The 14,253-nt window shown below is 42.6% G+C and overlaps 1 protein-coding gene across 2 annotated transcripts in view; it reads left to right on the plus strand.

The window, feature by feature from the left end:
- The window catches only part of SEMA5B (semaphorin 5B), a 276,815-nt gene that overhangs the window by 159,227 nt on the left and 103,335 nt on the right, over positions 1-14,253 (plus strand). For both annotated transcript variants that reach the window (XM_062005005.1, XM_062005004.1), the window contains exon 6: positions 11,247-11,292. In XM_062005005.1, coding sequence (XP_061860989.1) covers positions 11,247-11,292 — 46 coding nt within the window. The remainder of the gene's footprint in view (positions 1-11,246; positions 11,293-14,253) is intronic.

The raw sequence follows: 14,253 nt of genomic DNA on the forward strand, positions 1-14,253 counted from the left end.
GTCATTCACAGCAAGTGGAGTTGTTACAGTAGAAAACCAGCCAGAAAGCTTCATGATCAGAAGTCCTCATAGTTCTGCCTGTCAAGAGGGCTGTCAGCTCCATCAGGAGATGGGAAAGGGTCGTCTCTCAGGTTGTCACATGGGGAACTGCAGCTCAGGAGCCCTGGTCACAAATAGTCATTACTAAGAGGAGCCCAGAGGCAGAGGGTACTGAGCAAAAGCTGAATCAAGGAACTCACAACTGGCAGGTAAAGTGCACGTCATTCTGGACCACCAGACTTCTCTGCGTTAAATGTAAAGCTACTCAACTGCTGGTGATGCAAGTCTGGATGCTTTAGGGGAGTGATTTTCATACTTGACTTAGAGATGAAATGAATATGCTTGCTAATGTCAAGGAGACAGATAGGCACGAGAGAGAAGATATGGTTGGCTTGGGAAGCAAGGAAAGTGCTGTATGAACTTTCAAGACTTGTTTTAGGGGGAGCACAGCAGCCTGGATGCACCCTTCCCTGGCTATTATTGCTCCTGGCTGTATAAGCGTTAAAACAACTCTGGATCATGCAGGCTTAGAAGCTGAAGACTGACTGAATGAAGTGACTGATGTCCCAAAACAGTTGCTTCAAGTTACAGCTTGGAAAAAATATGGCAAATTGTAAATATATTCTAGGTCCCTCAACCTGCAGGTTTGGCACTCTGAGTTTATTGAAAGTCTCCAGTGTATGATAGATTAGTCTGTCAGATACCAGATTTCACGGAGATTTCTGGCTGAACATAGGCTCTTTTCTGCCTGCTTGGCAGAAAGCTCCAGAGCACTGCAGTAAAACTCTCAAAACCTGTGCTGCTTGGAAAATATCACTCTTACCCTTGGGCACCTTCAATCCTGTCCAGATCTGGACTGCCACTGAACCCTGCAGAGAACAAATCTCTGAAGATTATGTTATCTGGGCAAAAAGCATTTTGGAAGCCAGGAAATTCAGTAGCAGAAATTGAGTCAGAGTTGATCCACAGACCTAGAATATCAGTGTTTTGTCTAAACTCTGTCAAGAATACTTTGTGTTGCCAAATGATCAGGGCCCCTCACCATTTATCCTTTCAGGGCTTCTGTGAAGCATGAAAGCACTAATAATTTCACAGTATAGATGGGAATCCAAGGCCCAGAGTGACTTAGAGCAAGCCTGCCCTGTGAAAAAAAACCCTGTGATGCTGAGACATGTGAGTTTATAGGAGATCTGAAAGGAGGTATAGTGCTGCAGCTATCACAGCCACTCTTGCAGCAAGACTGTGCTTTCTGAAGGTATCAGTCAAAGTCTGCACAGCCTCAGAGGTCTCTGCATCTGACTAATGTGGATGTAGCCAAAACTCTTCAATGGACTCACAGACAACCTGTGGCAGAGCTGGAATTTGAACCCTTTACTATTGTACTTCCATGTACTTTTTTTTTTCAGCTCTTGAGTGCATGTGATTACTGTTTGAGCTTATTTCAATGGGAGGGAAAACAATGTTCTAGACTCACCTGCTTTCAGCCTCGAGTCTCCAAAGACATAAGTCTTCAAAATGCTCATGGAAGTCTGGGAGTCTCATAAACTAACACTGGAGCAGTGGGGCTTCAGCATGGCTGACAAAGTTAAATCTTACATAGCATGGAGAGACTACCATGCAAAGAAGTTAATGTTGGCCACAACCCCACAGGCATAGCCGAAGGTTAAGTAGTTCACAGGCTTGTTCTGTTCTCAGCCAGGAATGACATGCCATTTGTCCCTGAACATGGGATTTGCCTCAATATTTTTCTGAGCCAGAATGGCTGAGCAGGGGGAAGGCCATTTCTGATGCCTTGCATTAGTATCACAGTGTCTTATGCCAGCCTTACCCCCTACTAAGTCACGTTTGGCTGAGAAATTACCTTGCCAGTTGAGGTATTAATGAGGACGTGAGCAAGCAAAGAGCATGATAATGTTTTTGATTATATCCAGATTGTAGCAGGGTAGCTGAAAGCGCTGCTGCAGAGAAACCTAGAAAAATAAATACCAGCCTTTCTTGCTGTGATTTTTCTTATTGGACAAAAGAATGCTCTAATTAAAGTTGCATCCTTGTATTGGGGGCTGGAGGAGGGCAGATAACGTGGTGATGTGAGGGAAAAAAGGGAGAATCGGTCTCTGAAATTATCAGAAACTTTCAAAGGACCATTGATGTTTTTTTAAAGAAGCTGCCTGACCTGCATGGTGAAGAATATGGTGCAGGTGAGAAACCTGTGATTAGACATTGCAGCTAGTTAAATCCATAATTGAGAGTGCACAGTTTCTTTATAGAGGGAACAAAAGTACGATTTAAAGTGCAGGTTTTAACCTCTCTGGTTGAGCCTGAGATAGTTCAGAGAGAGATTTTCCTCTCTGATACCATGCCATGTGAGGTCAGTTAAGCCCTTGTATAATTGTGGAGGGGGTGAAGCCCCACTGGGGTGTCTGCTTCTTACCTATAGAATTTGCTTTCCTCTGCTGGTCTGCAAGGAGTCTGAATGTGTCATGTCCCAAATCTGTGCTGTTCCTGACTTTTACCCCTTGAGGAGGAAAGAATGGAAGGACAATTTTTGCAATTATGGGATTCTGGGAACTTTGGAGCCTGGCCCAAATTTTGTTCAAAGTGTATTTCTTTTTTCTTAGTTAAATTTGGTGCATTTTCTCAAGCACAGAACGTGACTTTTTTTTTTTTTTAACTTGGAATAAATAAATCCCATGAAATGCTATGCTGCAGCACTGTCAGGTTGCTGGTCTGCATCAGTGCACAGGAGAAGCTGCAGCTTTATGAGAGCAAAGAGGCATCCTTACCCCAGGTGCTGTATGTGGAGAAGAGGGTCGAGGCAATGTCAGTTTCTGCTCTATCATCTTTGTTGGCAGAGAAAACAGTTGGTTCTTCAAATCACCTGCAAGGCAGTACCATCTACCTGTCTGCAGATGAGCTCGCTGGCATGGCAGTCCGTGGGCTTTTATCCATCACTGGAGGACTCAGGCTTTTGGCTGGCTCATGGCAGTGCCTGCACAGCCAGTGCTGTCTGAAAGGCAGCCTTGGTGCAGTGCAGGCTGACGGGAAGCATCCTCACACTGCGAGTTGCAGGCCTGACTGGAAAAATATCTCATATTCCAGCTAAAATGAAGATTGGTGATACCTCATCACAAAAGCAGCCACCCACGAGGGGTTCACTTGCTTCAGTAAAGCACTGAGAGTAATTAAGTTTGAAGATTGTATTCCAGAGAGTGAGGTGCGAGCAAACAAGGTCAGGATATTTTGGCAAACAACTTGAAGGCTTGGACCTAATGTGTTTTACAGCATCACAGGATGGGGCTGTAGAGCAGTTTCCTTTTACATTTCTGAAAATACTCTCTCTTGCTCTGCTTAAGTTGGTGATATGTCAGTTTTATATGGCAGGGCTCACCACAGTGACTTGCATATCACTTTATATCCAGATGTTTAGGTGCTAAGCTTACTGTTCTGTGCCACTGCGAAGGTATTAAAAAACACAGCAAAGAGAAGGGATTGGTTGGCAATAACTTAAGCTCATCAGCCAACTCAATCAGTATTTGCATACTAGTCATGTTGAACTCATCCAGAGTTTGAGGAAAGCTTGACAGAACTGAGCATGTTTATCAGCCTAAGAAGGCAGCTGGGGGCGCTGCCAGGGAATATTTGAAAGATAATCGGTGCATCAGAAGATGAATTTTACAGTATGACTTATTGAAAGTGCAACTAAAAGTGATGGGCAAATAGGAGATCAAAGGTCCCCATGCAGCTTGGGACCATATCAATGTGCTGTGAGTGCTCTGTGACTCTGCCAACTGGATGAGAGGGGGAGAGAAATGCTGTCAGCTGCATGTCAAAAGAGGCTAGAGGTGGCACGTGGGAAAATACGTGATAGTCTGAGAGATGGACTCACTTTTCCAGGAAAATAGGAACAAACCCACACATTAGTTTTGCAAATTTGGCTCATTTTCCATCTCTGAGGTATTGAAGAGACTCATCTAGAGAAACAGAGGGAAGAAAATGTAATTAAAAAAAAGGAAATCGGCCCACATTTTATAAATATGTTCAAACAGCATTACGCAAAAAATTCCACTCCCTGTTCTCTGAAGTGTGTAGATATGACAACCCTCCACAAACAGCTGGTTCAGGGTGCCTCAGGCACATGGCAAACACCATCACCCCAAGGAACTGGGATCACACTGGGGTGAGGCTTTGCCCCTCCTGCCCTGGGGAAGGGGCGAAGACACCAGAGTCAGCTTGCTGTTCTCCCTGTGAGCTGGTGAGGTAGGGGACACGGCTGTCTAACCAAAGGCTGATCCCCTTCCTGCTTCTCCCTTCCATGGCAGCAGCCATCCGTCTAGATTTCTGAATATTGGTATAGTCCAAAGGTGCCACAGCTTTGCTATTGTCCTGCACACTCTGCAGCTCTCAGCATCTGCCTCTTTTGGCTCTTCTTAGAGCTGGCCCTGAGTATACAGCATCAAGCCTGAGCAGATCTGTGCCACGTGCCCTGTGCCGTTAAAATTGATGATAGTTCTCCTCCATTGACTGGAATGTGGAGGGTTATCAATGATTTTCATCCTTGTTTCCACTAAGAAGTACTAAATGTGCCTCAATGGCAACCCAGAAACAGTAGCTGGGACCCTAGCCTAATTTGGAAGCTGCTTAGTCAGAATGATATACTGCTTGCATAAGGAGCTTCTTCTAAGAGGATGCTCCTCTAGCTTTGGATGGATTTATCACTGAGAAATGTTGCTTTGGGAAAAGCAATTGCTCATATAGCAACTACATCATATAACTGTATGCCATTTAGTATGGTTCTCTGTTGAACAGCTATTGATTTTTAAAGAAGAATGATGTAGCAAAGTTTTTCTTCAATAGGATAAAAATTAGTGGTGAATAAGGATCCAGCTTGTCAAGGAGATGCTGGCTCTTTACCTTGTCTCCAGCATGAGTATTCCAGGCACTTCAAATGAATCACTGGCTTAGCGTTTGCAAATGGATCATCACATCCAGCTCCAGAGCAGGCATGTAATTAACTCCTTCTGAGAGCAAAGGCCAGAATCATCCTTCAGGAGCTGGGTTTCTTGGAATGGTTGGCTGGTTCAGAAATGTGGATAACTATCTGAAAAGTTCAGTCACAGCTAGACCTGCATAGAGGCACTGTGTGTTAATCTAGCATGAGATTTGGTAGCCAAGAGCCCTGGGATCTGATCTCAATTCCATCACTGACTTGCTGTGTGCTTTGGAGGTTATTTAACCTTTCTCTGGCTCATTTTCTCTATTAGTATAAGGGGCAAATGATAGTAACCAGCTCCCAGGGAGTTGTGAAGCATGACTAAGCTGTGTTTGTTGTGTACTGTGGAAGTACAAAGTATACCTAAGGCCTCCAGGAGCAAAGATAGGAAGAGCTGACAGGAGTTGCTGGCTCCTAGCCTGAGATTCAGCCCCAGCATGTGGCTTCCAGGCGTGCCAGAAGGGAGCACTAGGTTTGTCACATGCATAATTCTGTGCCTTGTTTCAGATTGCCCAAAGGACCATGTTCTGTTAATTATTTTTCTTACTATCTACACAGTGACAGTTGTGAGTCCCTCTTGCAGACCTGGCTCCTGAATGCAGCACAATTCTCCCCTGAGGATGGGAAGTGGAGAGGGAGATGCTGCTGTCTTCTTCCTGTGACACAGTCTGTGGAGACAGTTTAAAGCTGTGCCAGGGAAGGTTTAGACTGGATATTAGGAAGCCATTTCTTTACCAAGAGGATGGTCAAAGAGTAGAACTGGCTTCCTAGAGAGGTGCTTGATCCCAAAAGCCATCAGAGGCATTTGGACAATGCCCTTAATGACATAGTGTGACTTTTGGTCAGGCCTGAATATTAGTCAGGCGGTTGGATTGTATGATCCTTGTAGGTGTCTTCTAATGGAAATAGTCTATTGTACCCTACAAACGTGGGGACCACCTTCCCAGGACACCACAACTCTACTTGAGTCTCCAGTACCTCACCTAGCCTGCATTAGATGCCTGTTTCAGTGTGCTAATCATCCCCAAAAGGGAGAGCAACTCTTCAGTCAGTTCTCTTTAGTTTTCCCTAAATACATTTTTGTAGGACCAAACATTATTCTTAGCTTCTCTTGTCTTTGTTTCTACTTATAGGGTAGTAAGAGAGCATGCTAAGAGAGAGGACATGAGATAGCCTGCCCTGTAACAAGGGAAGAGTGACTTTCTCAGGTCTACTATGAGGTTCAGTTAAGTAGCAACATGTGAGCAGATGTGCATGTCTTGCAGTGATACAAGCTGAGATAAGGCTGCATATTTTTGATCTCTGTGTACGTGGCAAAGTCCTGAGAGGTTCTGCTGTTGGTCAGCATCAGGGATCTCGTGGCTTTTGATATGCTAGGGGGTTGTTCTAAAGCAAAAGGAGGTTATCTTACCTGCTTAGTGTGTGTGGAGGGGGACAGAGCTGGGAAATGTGCACAAACCTCACTCATTTAAATAGAAAAAAGAATTTCAGTCTAGAATAGCCTTTCATTTACACCCCTTCAGTCCATTGACTGCAGGGATGTTCCTCCTGATCCACTACAGCAGAACTGAAAAGCATCCTCTTTCTTAATTAGAAGGAAGCACCTTTTAATCAGCCAGCACAGCACTGACAGATGTAGTGCCTGAGAAGAGGCACTGGAATAGAGGCCTGAATAAATGTCTGAAGCATGTTTCAACCCTTATAATTTCAGAACTCCTAAGAGGAAGGGTCTCTGCTATTATTCAAGTACTCTTGTTATGTGACTTCCCATTGGAAAGTCCCAATTTGTCTTGCAGCTCTGTTGCTCAGAGCTGCAAAAGTACAGACAAAGTACTCTGCCTTCACAGTAAGTTGTTTCAAGGCCAGGCAATGTGTGAACAAGTGCATGAGCATTGTCTTACAAAGTTCATCCAAGGTGCGCTTGGCTACATGGAATAAACACTTAATGAGGAGCTTTGACTTGGGAATGGAATGGCAAGCAGATTTAAGTGGGTATATTCTTCCACCCTTCCTTGAAACACATCTCAGCTGCTCTCCTGCTGTTCTGGTACAAATGCTTTGTGGTACCAGGTACGGTGAGCACTTAATCATTTGACAAGGCAGCCAAATACAAATTATGAAGCCAATTAACAGATACTTTCATCTACAGGATTTATAGTACAGCTGGACTCTGTTCATACACAGGCTAGCCTAGAAATCCCAGTTCAGGAAAGTAATTTGACGTCTCCTCGGTTTCCATGAGTGTAAATGCCACTTCAGCACAGGTTTACATGTTGTGCCCCAGCTTCAGGGCCAAGTTGTTCTCCTAACCAGGGCATAGACTAATGGATCGGGAGATCAGCTCCTGGTGGTGCTGCAGGCATACTCTGTGATGTTGGCTAAGTTGCTCAGTCTGTGCTTTAAATTCAAAATTAATGTCTCTTTTTCACTCTTCTGTATATATTTAGATGGCAAATTCTTCAAGGCTAGGTTGTATAGAGCACAAGAGTCTTTACAGGTATATGACTTTGATATATGACTTCATATATCTGAGTTGAGGGATAATATCCCCCTACAGTCAGAGGTGACAGAGAGAGAATCCAACTTCAGATTGTTTAAATAGGCATCTGCTATGAAACAGTCTCCAGAGGAACCACTATCAACCCATTCTGTGTCTTAATGTAGCAAAACCACAGTCTTGGCTGAGACTTCATGGTATTACTGTTAAACATGGGCGTTTTCAGAAAGGTACTGATGTTCATGAATAATGAGGTTAGTAGTAATAATAATTAGCAGCTTGAGGCACCTTTTAATGTGTGCAATACCATTTGTCCCAGAGAATGTAGAGGAATATAGTCACTTGCGCTGGGGATGGCTGAAATGCAGCCAACTCTGGGATGAAACAAAGCTTGTGTTTAAAACCATGGAGTGAAGTTATGTGACCTTTTAGGACAGAAAGATTAGTAAGGTTGTCCTGTCCTTCCAAGTTTGTGCACCAGCTTTTTATACGGGAGAAGGAGGTTATTAAAATAGCTGGTTACACCAGGCAGTCACTCTTCTGGCCTGGTCCAGATGGGCTTAATTTAAGAGAGGAAGGAATTTTCCAGTGTTCCCTTACAAGAAAAAATGAGAGGAGAAAAAACCAAGAAAATAACAAAGATTGAGAAGGCACCTTATCCATTCACACAGAGATTTCAGTCTTCTTGTATATTTCTTAATCCTACTCTTTCAGCCACTTTAAATTATAGTTCAGCAAGGTATTTAAACAGACATAACTTCAAACACAAGCAGAAAAAAGGACACAAATGGGGCAATAAACCATGCCTGTCATTCAGAGACCTTGCTCATTTTTGGACTGAAATTGCAGTTAAAATGCAATTCATAAAAATAGTGCTGTCTTATTTATCAGATCTTTCCTCTTGGCTTTTTACTCCTGGTATATCTTTACAGAACAAGAATGAGTAAAAGACCGTGTGATTAATTAAGGATTAGTCAATTCTAGCTTGGCAGGTCAACTGGTGTCTGGAGGTCTCTCTGATAACCTGGTCTGCCTACAAGTGTTCATATTACTGCTGATGAGATGCGAGAAGGATCAAACAAACAAAAAGAAACTGCCAGTGGCTGTGTAGAAACCAGGTGAGACAAGCTGATGAAAAATGTAGGGAAACTCTTCTTTCTGTAGGAAAGCCACAAGGTCAGACTTAGAGAGCTGAGATTGGTATGAAGCCTTTGGAAGATCATCATGCTATTCACATCGGTACTATGTTCCTGACTAGTTTAGGTTTCAGCCATCCAAGTGATCTCACTGCTAATGGTTTGCCCAGGTGCTACACAGCAATCACTGAGAGGACAGAGACTGGCTTGTTTAAATGGACACTTTTCCTCTCTGCATCTGTTCTGGCCAAGTGCAACAAAAATTGTGTCCTTTAGATAAGTCCCTCCCATTAAAGATATTTTGGTTGAATTTGCTCTGCTGTGCTATCAAGAGAAAAAAAAAATCATATTGAAATTTATTACTCAGTCAAACTGCCCAGCTTTTTACAAGACTAAAACAAGGAAATGAAATCTGCATTATAAGACTTCCAAAATCAATGCATTTAAATAGCATGCTTAGCAACAGGATAGCAACTTCAAGTCCCTAGTTACGAGAACTTTCTCCTTAGGGTGTTGTAAGATTGCAGGCCAGGGACATGCTTAACTTCTCCAGGAGAAGGCTTATTCCATGACATCTCATGTCCTGCAGATGCATTAATATGTTTCAGACAGTAGCATGACTTTTCCAAGGGAACTGTCAGATCAGTCACTGGATGCAAATTTATCTGGTTTGAAATTTTACCTAAATATAAGCTTGATGTATGTGGTCTTCTACATTCACCTGCAGGATGTAATACGTAAGTCTGTAGCTGATGCTAAAGTGTTAATAACAAATTACTTGGGAAAATATGTAGCCCTTTGAGACAGAATAAGGTTTCAGGCTGTACAAAAGAGCTGCTGTATCTCCAATTATAGGACTAGGAGAGAAAATGGGGAACACGTGTGTGTGTGTGTGTATTTCTCTGCATGATTACAGGAGGTATAATAATTACTGATATATTTGGAGTCTCCTTCCTTGGAGGTCTTCAAGACCCGCCTGGACATGTTCCTATGTGACCTGATCTAGGTGAACCTGCTTCTGCAGGGGGGTTGGACTAGATGATCTCTAAAGGTCCCTTCCAACCCTACCATTCTGTGATTCTATGATTTTGTTCAGGTGTTGCTAACAGGTCTCATTCCTGTCCAGGTAACCAGCCCCAGTATAGAATTGGATGCCGCAAATCAGAGATACACCAACTGAAGATTCAGTACCAGGAGTTTGACTTCATAATCCTTATTCCCATCCTTTTCTATTGACAGCAGCTGTTGAGACCTTTTGATTTATTTATAGAACTGAAACAAAGTATATAGGCAACTCTGTGATTATGATTTAAGTAAAATACAAGTGGGAGATAGCAGGGAAGGAAAACTTGCTCAAGTCTTGTCATGGTCATTGTGGCCCAATATGAATCTCTCTAATGTTGAAGCTTAAATTACAGTTTTTTGCTTGGGCAGATTGTGCTGCTGGCTACAGACCCTAAACAAAGCTCTTCAGAAGAGTCCTTAGGACCTTTTCATCACTATAGGAGCTTTCCAATGATTTCTCTGATTTCACTGATCTAAGACTAGAACTTACATTTTTACTAGGTAGGGAATCTCTATATACTTGCCCTTCTAGAGCAAATGAAGATATATCATTAAAGCTGCAATTTCTGCAATAACATAGTTCACCTGGTATAATATAAAAGTGTCTTCTCTGGGAGATTGTGGTGACAGGGATGTTGGAAAAGGATCACAGCTCTTTAGGCCCCCTGACAGATGAGATGCAAAAATATGAAACTAGACGTGGCCAAAACCCTGAAGCACACAATGAAATCCATATGGTTTAATATCTCTATACTGATTCGTGGTGACTGCATTGTCTTAGCAAGGAAAAGGAAGAGATAAGTCTAGTTAACAGCCTTAGCCATAGATGTTCATTCAATTGTATATCCCCTCCTATTTTTGACAGGATATGAATATGCAGAAGGAGGGTTACAGGATCTCAGCTGATGGTGTGGTATCTCATGCTACAGTGACTTCTGTCAGGAATTCCCTGGCTTTGCCTGTAGAGATGTGATGACAGGAGAATTGGGAATGTCTGCAGTCACTGCCTTGATTTCCCTGATGGTTTCCTGTGCATAGAGATTCTGCTGAGAAGCATCTGTCCTCTTCTCTTCCTTATCTACAAAGTCCTGAATGGGAACACCCACAAGGACAGGCTTAGGGGGAGCTTGCGGAACTTAGTTTTGCTCCAGCTGGCTTGTGTACAGCCCCATTTTCTTCAGAATGCAGAGAAAAACACAAGTGCAGCCCATAAAAGTCTTCAACTAAAGTCTTTTGGGGGTTTGCAACCAGTCCCTATGTTGTTGGGATTTCATTGTGGTTCTTCATTATGGGTTTTGGAATATTTTACTACAGACCTGCTCAGAACTTTGGTACAAAGTTCATTAAGATACTGATGAACAAGGGGCATATAACTCTTTTTGCATTCTATGGAGAGGTGTCCAAGGAAAGTTTGTTGTTTGGGGAAATAAATGACCAAAACCTATGATTTGCTTTTATAACTTTTCCCTCCCTTCTTTTGTAGCCTAACAATTTGTAATTTTTCTGCTTGTTCATGCAGGAACTACCTCTTCAGACTTAGTCTACACAACATTTCTCTTATTCAGGTATGTTCACTTTTCACTCTTGTATTTTATTTGACTTGCTAATGAATGTTCTGTAATATTTGATGCACATTTTCAGAAGGCTGCATAGTGTAAATTTACCCAGAGTGATGGAGCGGGGAGAAGACAGAGTCAGAACCAGATGTTTATTCCCATTCTAACGATAATGCTAGGAGAAGGGCTCTTCTACACTTGCCTATTTGGACAATGCTCTCTACTCTTGATTCTTGAGTGTTTGGGTGGTAACGGGGCCTGCCAAAAATTACAGCATCTTAAGGAACAAAGCATGTAGTGTGACTGATACAGGCTTAAACACAACAATCAATAGAAATCCGTGGCTTTCATTAGAGGAGATGTCAGCAACACGTAGGAGAAGCTTTTACTGTTCTTGTCCATCTTCATTTTGAGCATTTGTTGGCCTCCGTGAATGGATTGCTGAGGAGCTGTGCTTTGCTGAACGTGTTACAAAAACCAAGATTAGACTTGCAAGCATTCAAGAGGCAAAATAGGTTTTAAAACATATTACCTGTGGCAGAATGCAGGCAAAGCAGCTAAAATTTGAAAGAGCTTGCAAATACCCAGTAGTGTTGGGACTTTCCTCCCACTGCACTGAATCTGGAATTGGAAAACACAGCAAAAATTGTCAGTTAAATCCCTAACTTCTTTTCTTTAACTAAATAAATATATGTGGTTTAGGAAACTCACCATCTTCTACAACTACTAGAGCACCAAAGATGTATTCAGCAATTTTCAGACAGATTGAAGTGCCTTCTTTCTGTACCTGACCACGCGAAGAAGCCATTGGAGTAGTATTGCCAGCCATCCTGATGTGCACAGGCCTTTTGTTAGTAAGAGTATAACTGGAGAGCAGAAAAGATGTTTAATGGTTGTAAAATGCATTGAATCTTCCTCTAAAAGGAAAACAAAGTCTGGAGTTACCAATGACAACAATAAAGAGTTAGAGAAGCTGATAAGTCCTATTTGGCAGTAGTTTCCCTTTGCAGAGCCATATTAGCATGGCTGGAAGGCTTCCAGCCAGCACACAGGAGAGGGAAGTCTCAGTAGTTATATCCGAGGTGTCGTACCTTCTGCAATGTCTGTTATCACACTGCCTGACACAGCCCCTTGTGCTTGTCAGACAAGGGCTCCCCTTCCATGAAACCCAATTTTGAATCTCTCTTGTATACTTCTGAAATCGGGCTTGGCTTGGACCCTTTTCAGTGCAGCAAGTTTCCTTTCCTACACTGCAAAACATGGGAAGTCTCTTTCTATGGTACTGGAGGATGCTATGGGATCTCCAGTTAACATAATGAGCTTAGTTTGGTCCTGCTTTCTGGGTGTATCCGGTCGCTTTGCCAAGGCTTTTTTGCATGACAAAGAGAGCATGGAATTATGTTGACACACGTGTTGGGAATGATGGAAGCGATTGTTTCCCGACCTAATGGTTGCCTAAGTAGCTGCTTGGCTTGTCTCCATAAAGCACATGATGCAGCTTAGAGGCACCCCCTCCCACAACTCCTTCGCTGTACATCATTTTAAAGATCAGATCAGAAAGTGGGACAAGAAATGCAAGGAATTTGCAACTAGTTCTGTAGGGGGTGAGGGTGCAGTTTGTGAAGTAATCAAGGTTGTCTTGTATCTGCTCTTTGCTTGTAAGTAAAATACAGTGCACATCTTGTCAGGCCTGGTTTGGGGATAGTTTTTCATCTTTGGATTGTGGTCTGATTTATTTCTGCTCATGGGACTTACTCTTCAGGTTGCCAGCGGTGCTAAATCTGTTTTAAGGTGCAGGATTATGATGACAGATGTCTGCTTCCTTGCATTTGTGCTTCCATGAGGCGAGGGCACAAACACGAGGTGTGCAATCTACAGCGACAGCAGGATATGCCAGTTGTGGGGCAGAGCCTGGCAGTGAGGAATGTGCCTCTCTACAGCAGGGTTAGATGAAGTTTAAAGCTGTTTTTCACTGACTGTTCTTTTGGAATAAGCTATATCCCTGGACTGCTCAATCCCTGTGGGGAAAGGTAAGGGGACATTTCAGCCCCACAGCTGAAAGGAGAGGAGGGTGTTCTTTTCAGCAAGGGTGGCAACAGCATCTTGCAGGACCAATATCCCTGTGCCACTGCTTGCTAGCACAGAAAATTCAATATTTCAGTCTCTCATTCAGTAATAGGTAGATTTACTAGCTCACTCTACCTAATGTATGTTTTCCTTCACAGTTATCTCTTCTTTAGCCAGAAAATAAGTATTTCCTGCCATTGAGCAGGTCATAAAGTTTTTCATCACAGCATTACTTTATTCATTGCTTTCCAGTGGGAATAAATTCTTCTTTTTCTGGATTATAATCCCCTTTATGAATATTGCATATCACAAACTCCGTGTTAACCATGTCGTTAGTCTTTGATTTTAGAAAGGTTTTCAGCTCCCAGTCTTTTAAAGACTGTGCTCTTTCCTTCTACTGTTGAACGACTGCGGAGGCCTTTCATTTAAGCCCAATGCAAAACCAAATAAAATGAGCAAGACTTCTCTATCAGCCTCAGGGATCATTTTGGGAAACTATCACTCCTGAAAATACATTTTAGGAGCCTTCAGTTCCAGAAGCTAAAGTTACGATATTACTCCTGAATCCACGTTGGACTGTCATTATTATAAACTTGGTTTTGTAATCCCACAGCAAAGAATACTGTGGAGCATCATGATTCTATGATGCTATGTCACCACTCCACGCAGTTTGGATAGAAAGTTATTATCTTGGAATAGCAGTAGACTAAATGACAAAATTTAGCATTCTATGGGCAAATTACAGGATAAGAGCTGTGTAAAAAGATAACGTTATCCTATCAAACAGTTGAGATTTCAGGGGAGGGGAGGAAGAGAGGTAGATTTTAGGATGTGTCAGCTGATGGACTATATTATAAAGGAGTCCTTTCCTTTCTTAGCTCTTGACTGCTCTACCATGTGCTG

The sequence above is a fragment of the Colius striatus genome, chromosome 11 (genome assembly GCF_028858725.1).
Source record: "Colius striatus isolate bColStr4 chromosome 11, bColStr4.1.hap1, whole genome shotgun sequence".
NCBI lineage: Eukaryota > Metazoa > Chordata > Aves > Coliiformes > Coliidae > Colius > Colius striatus.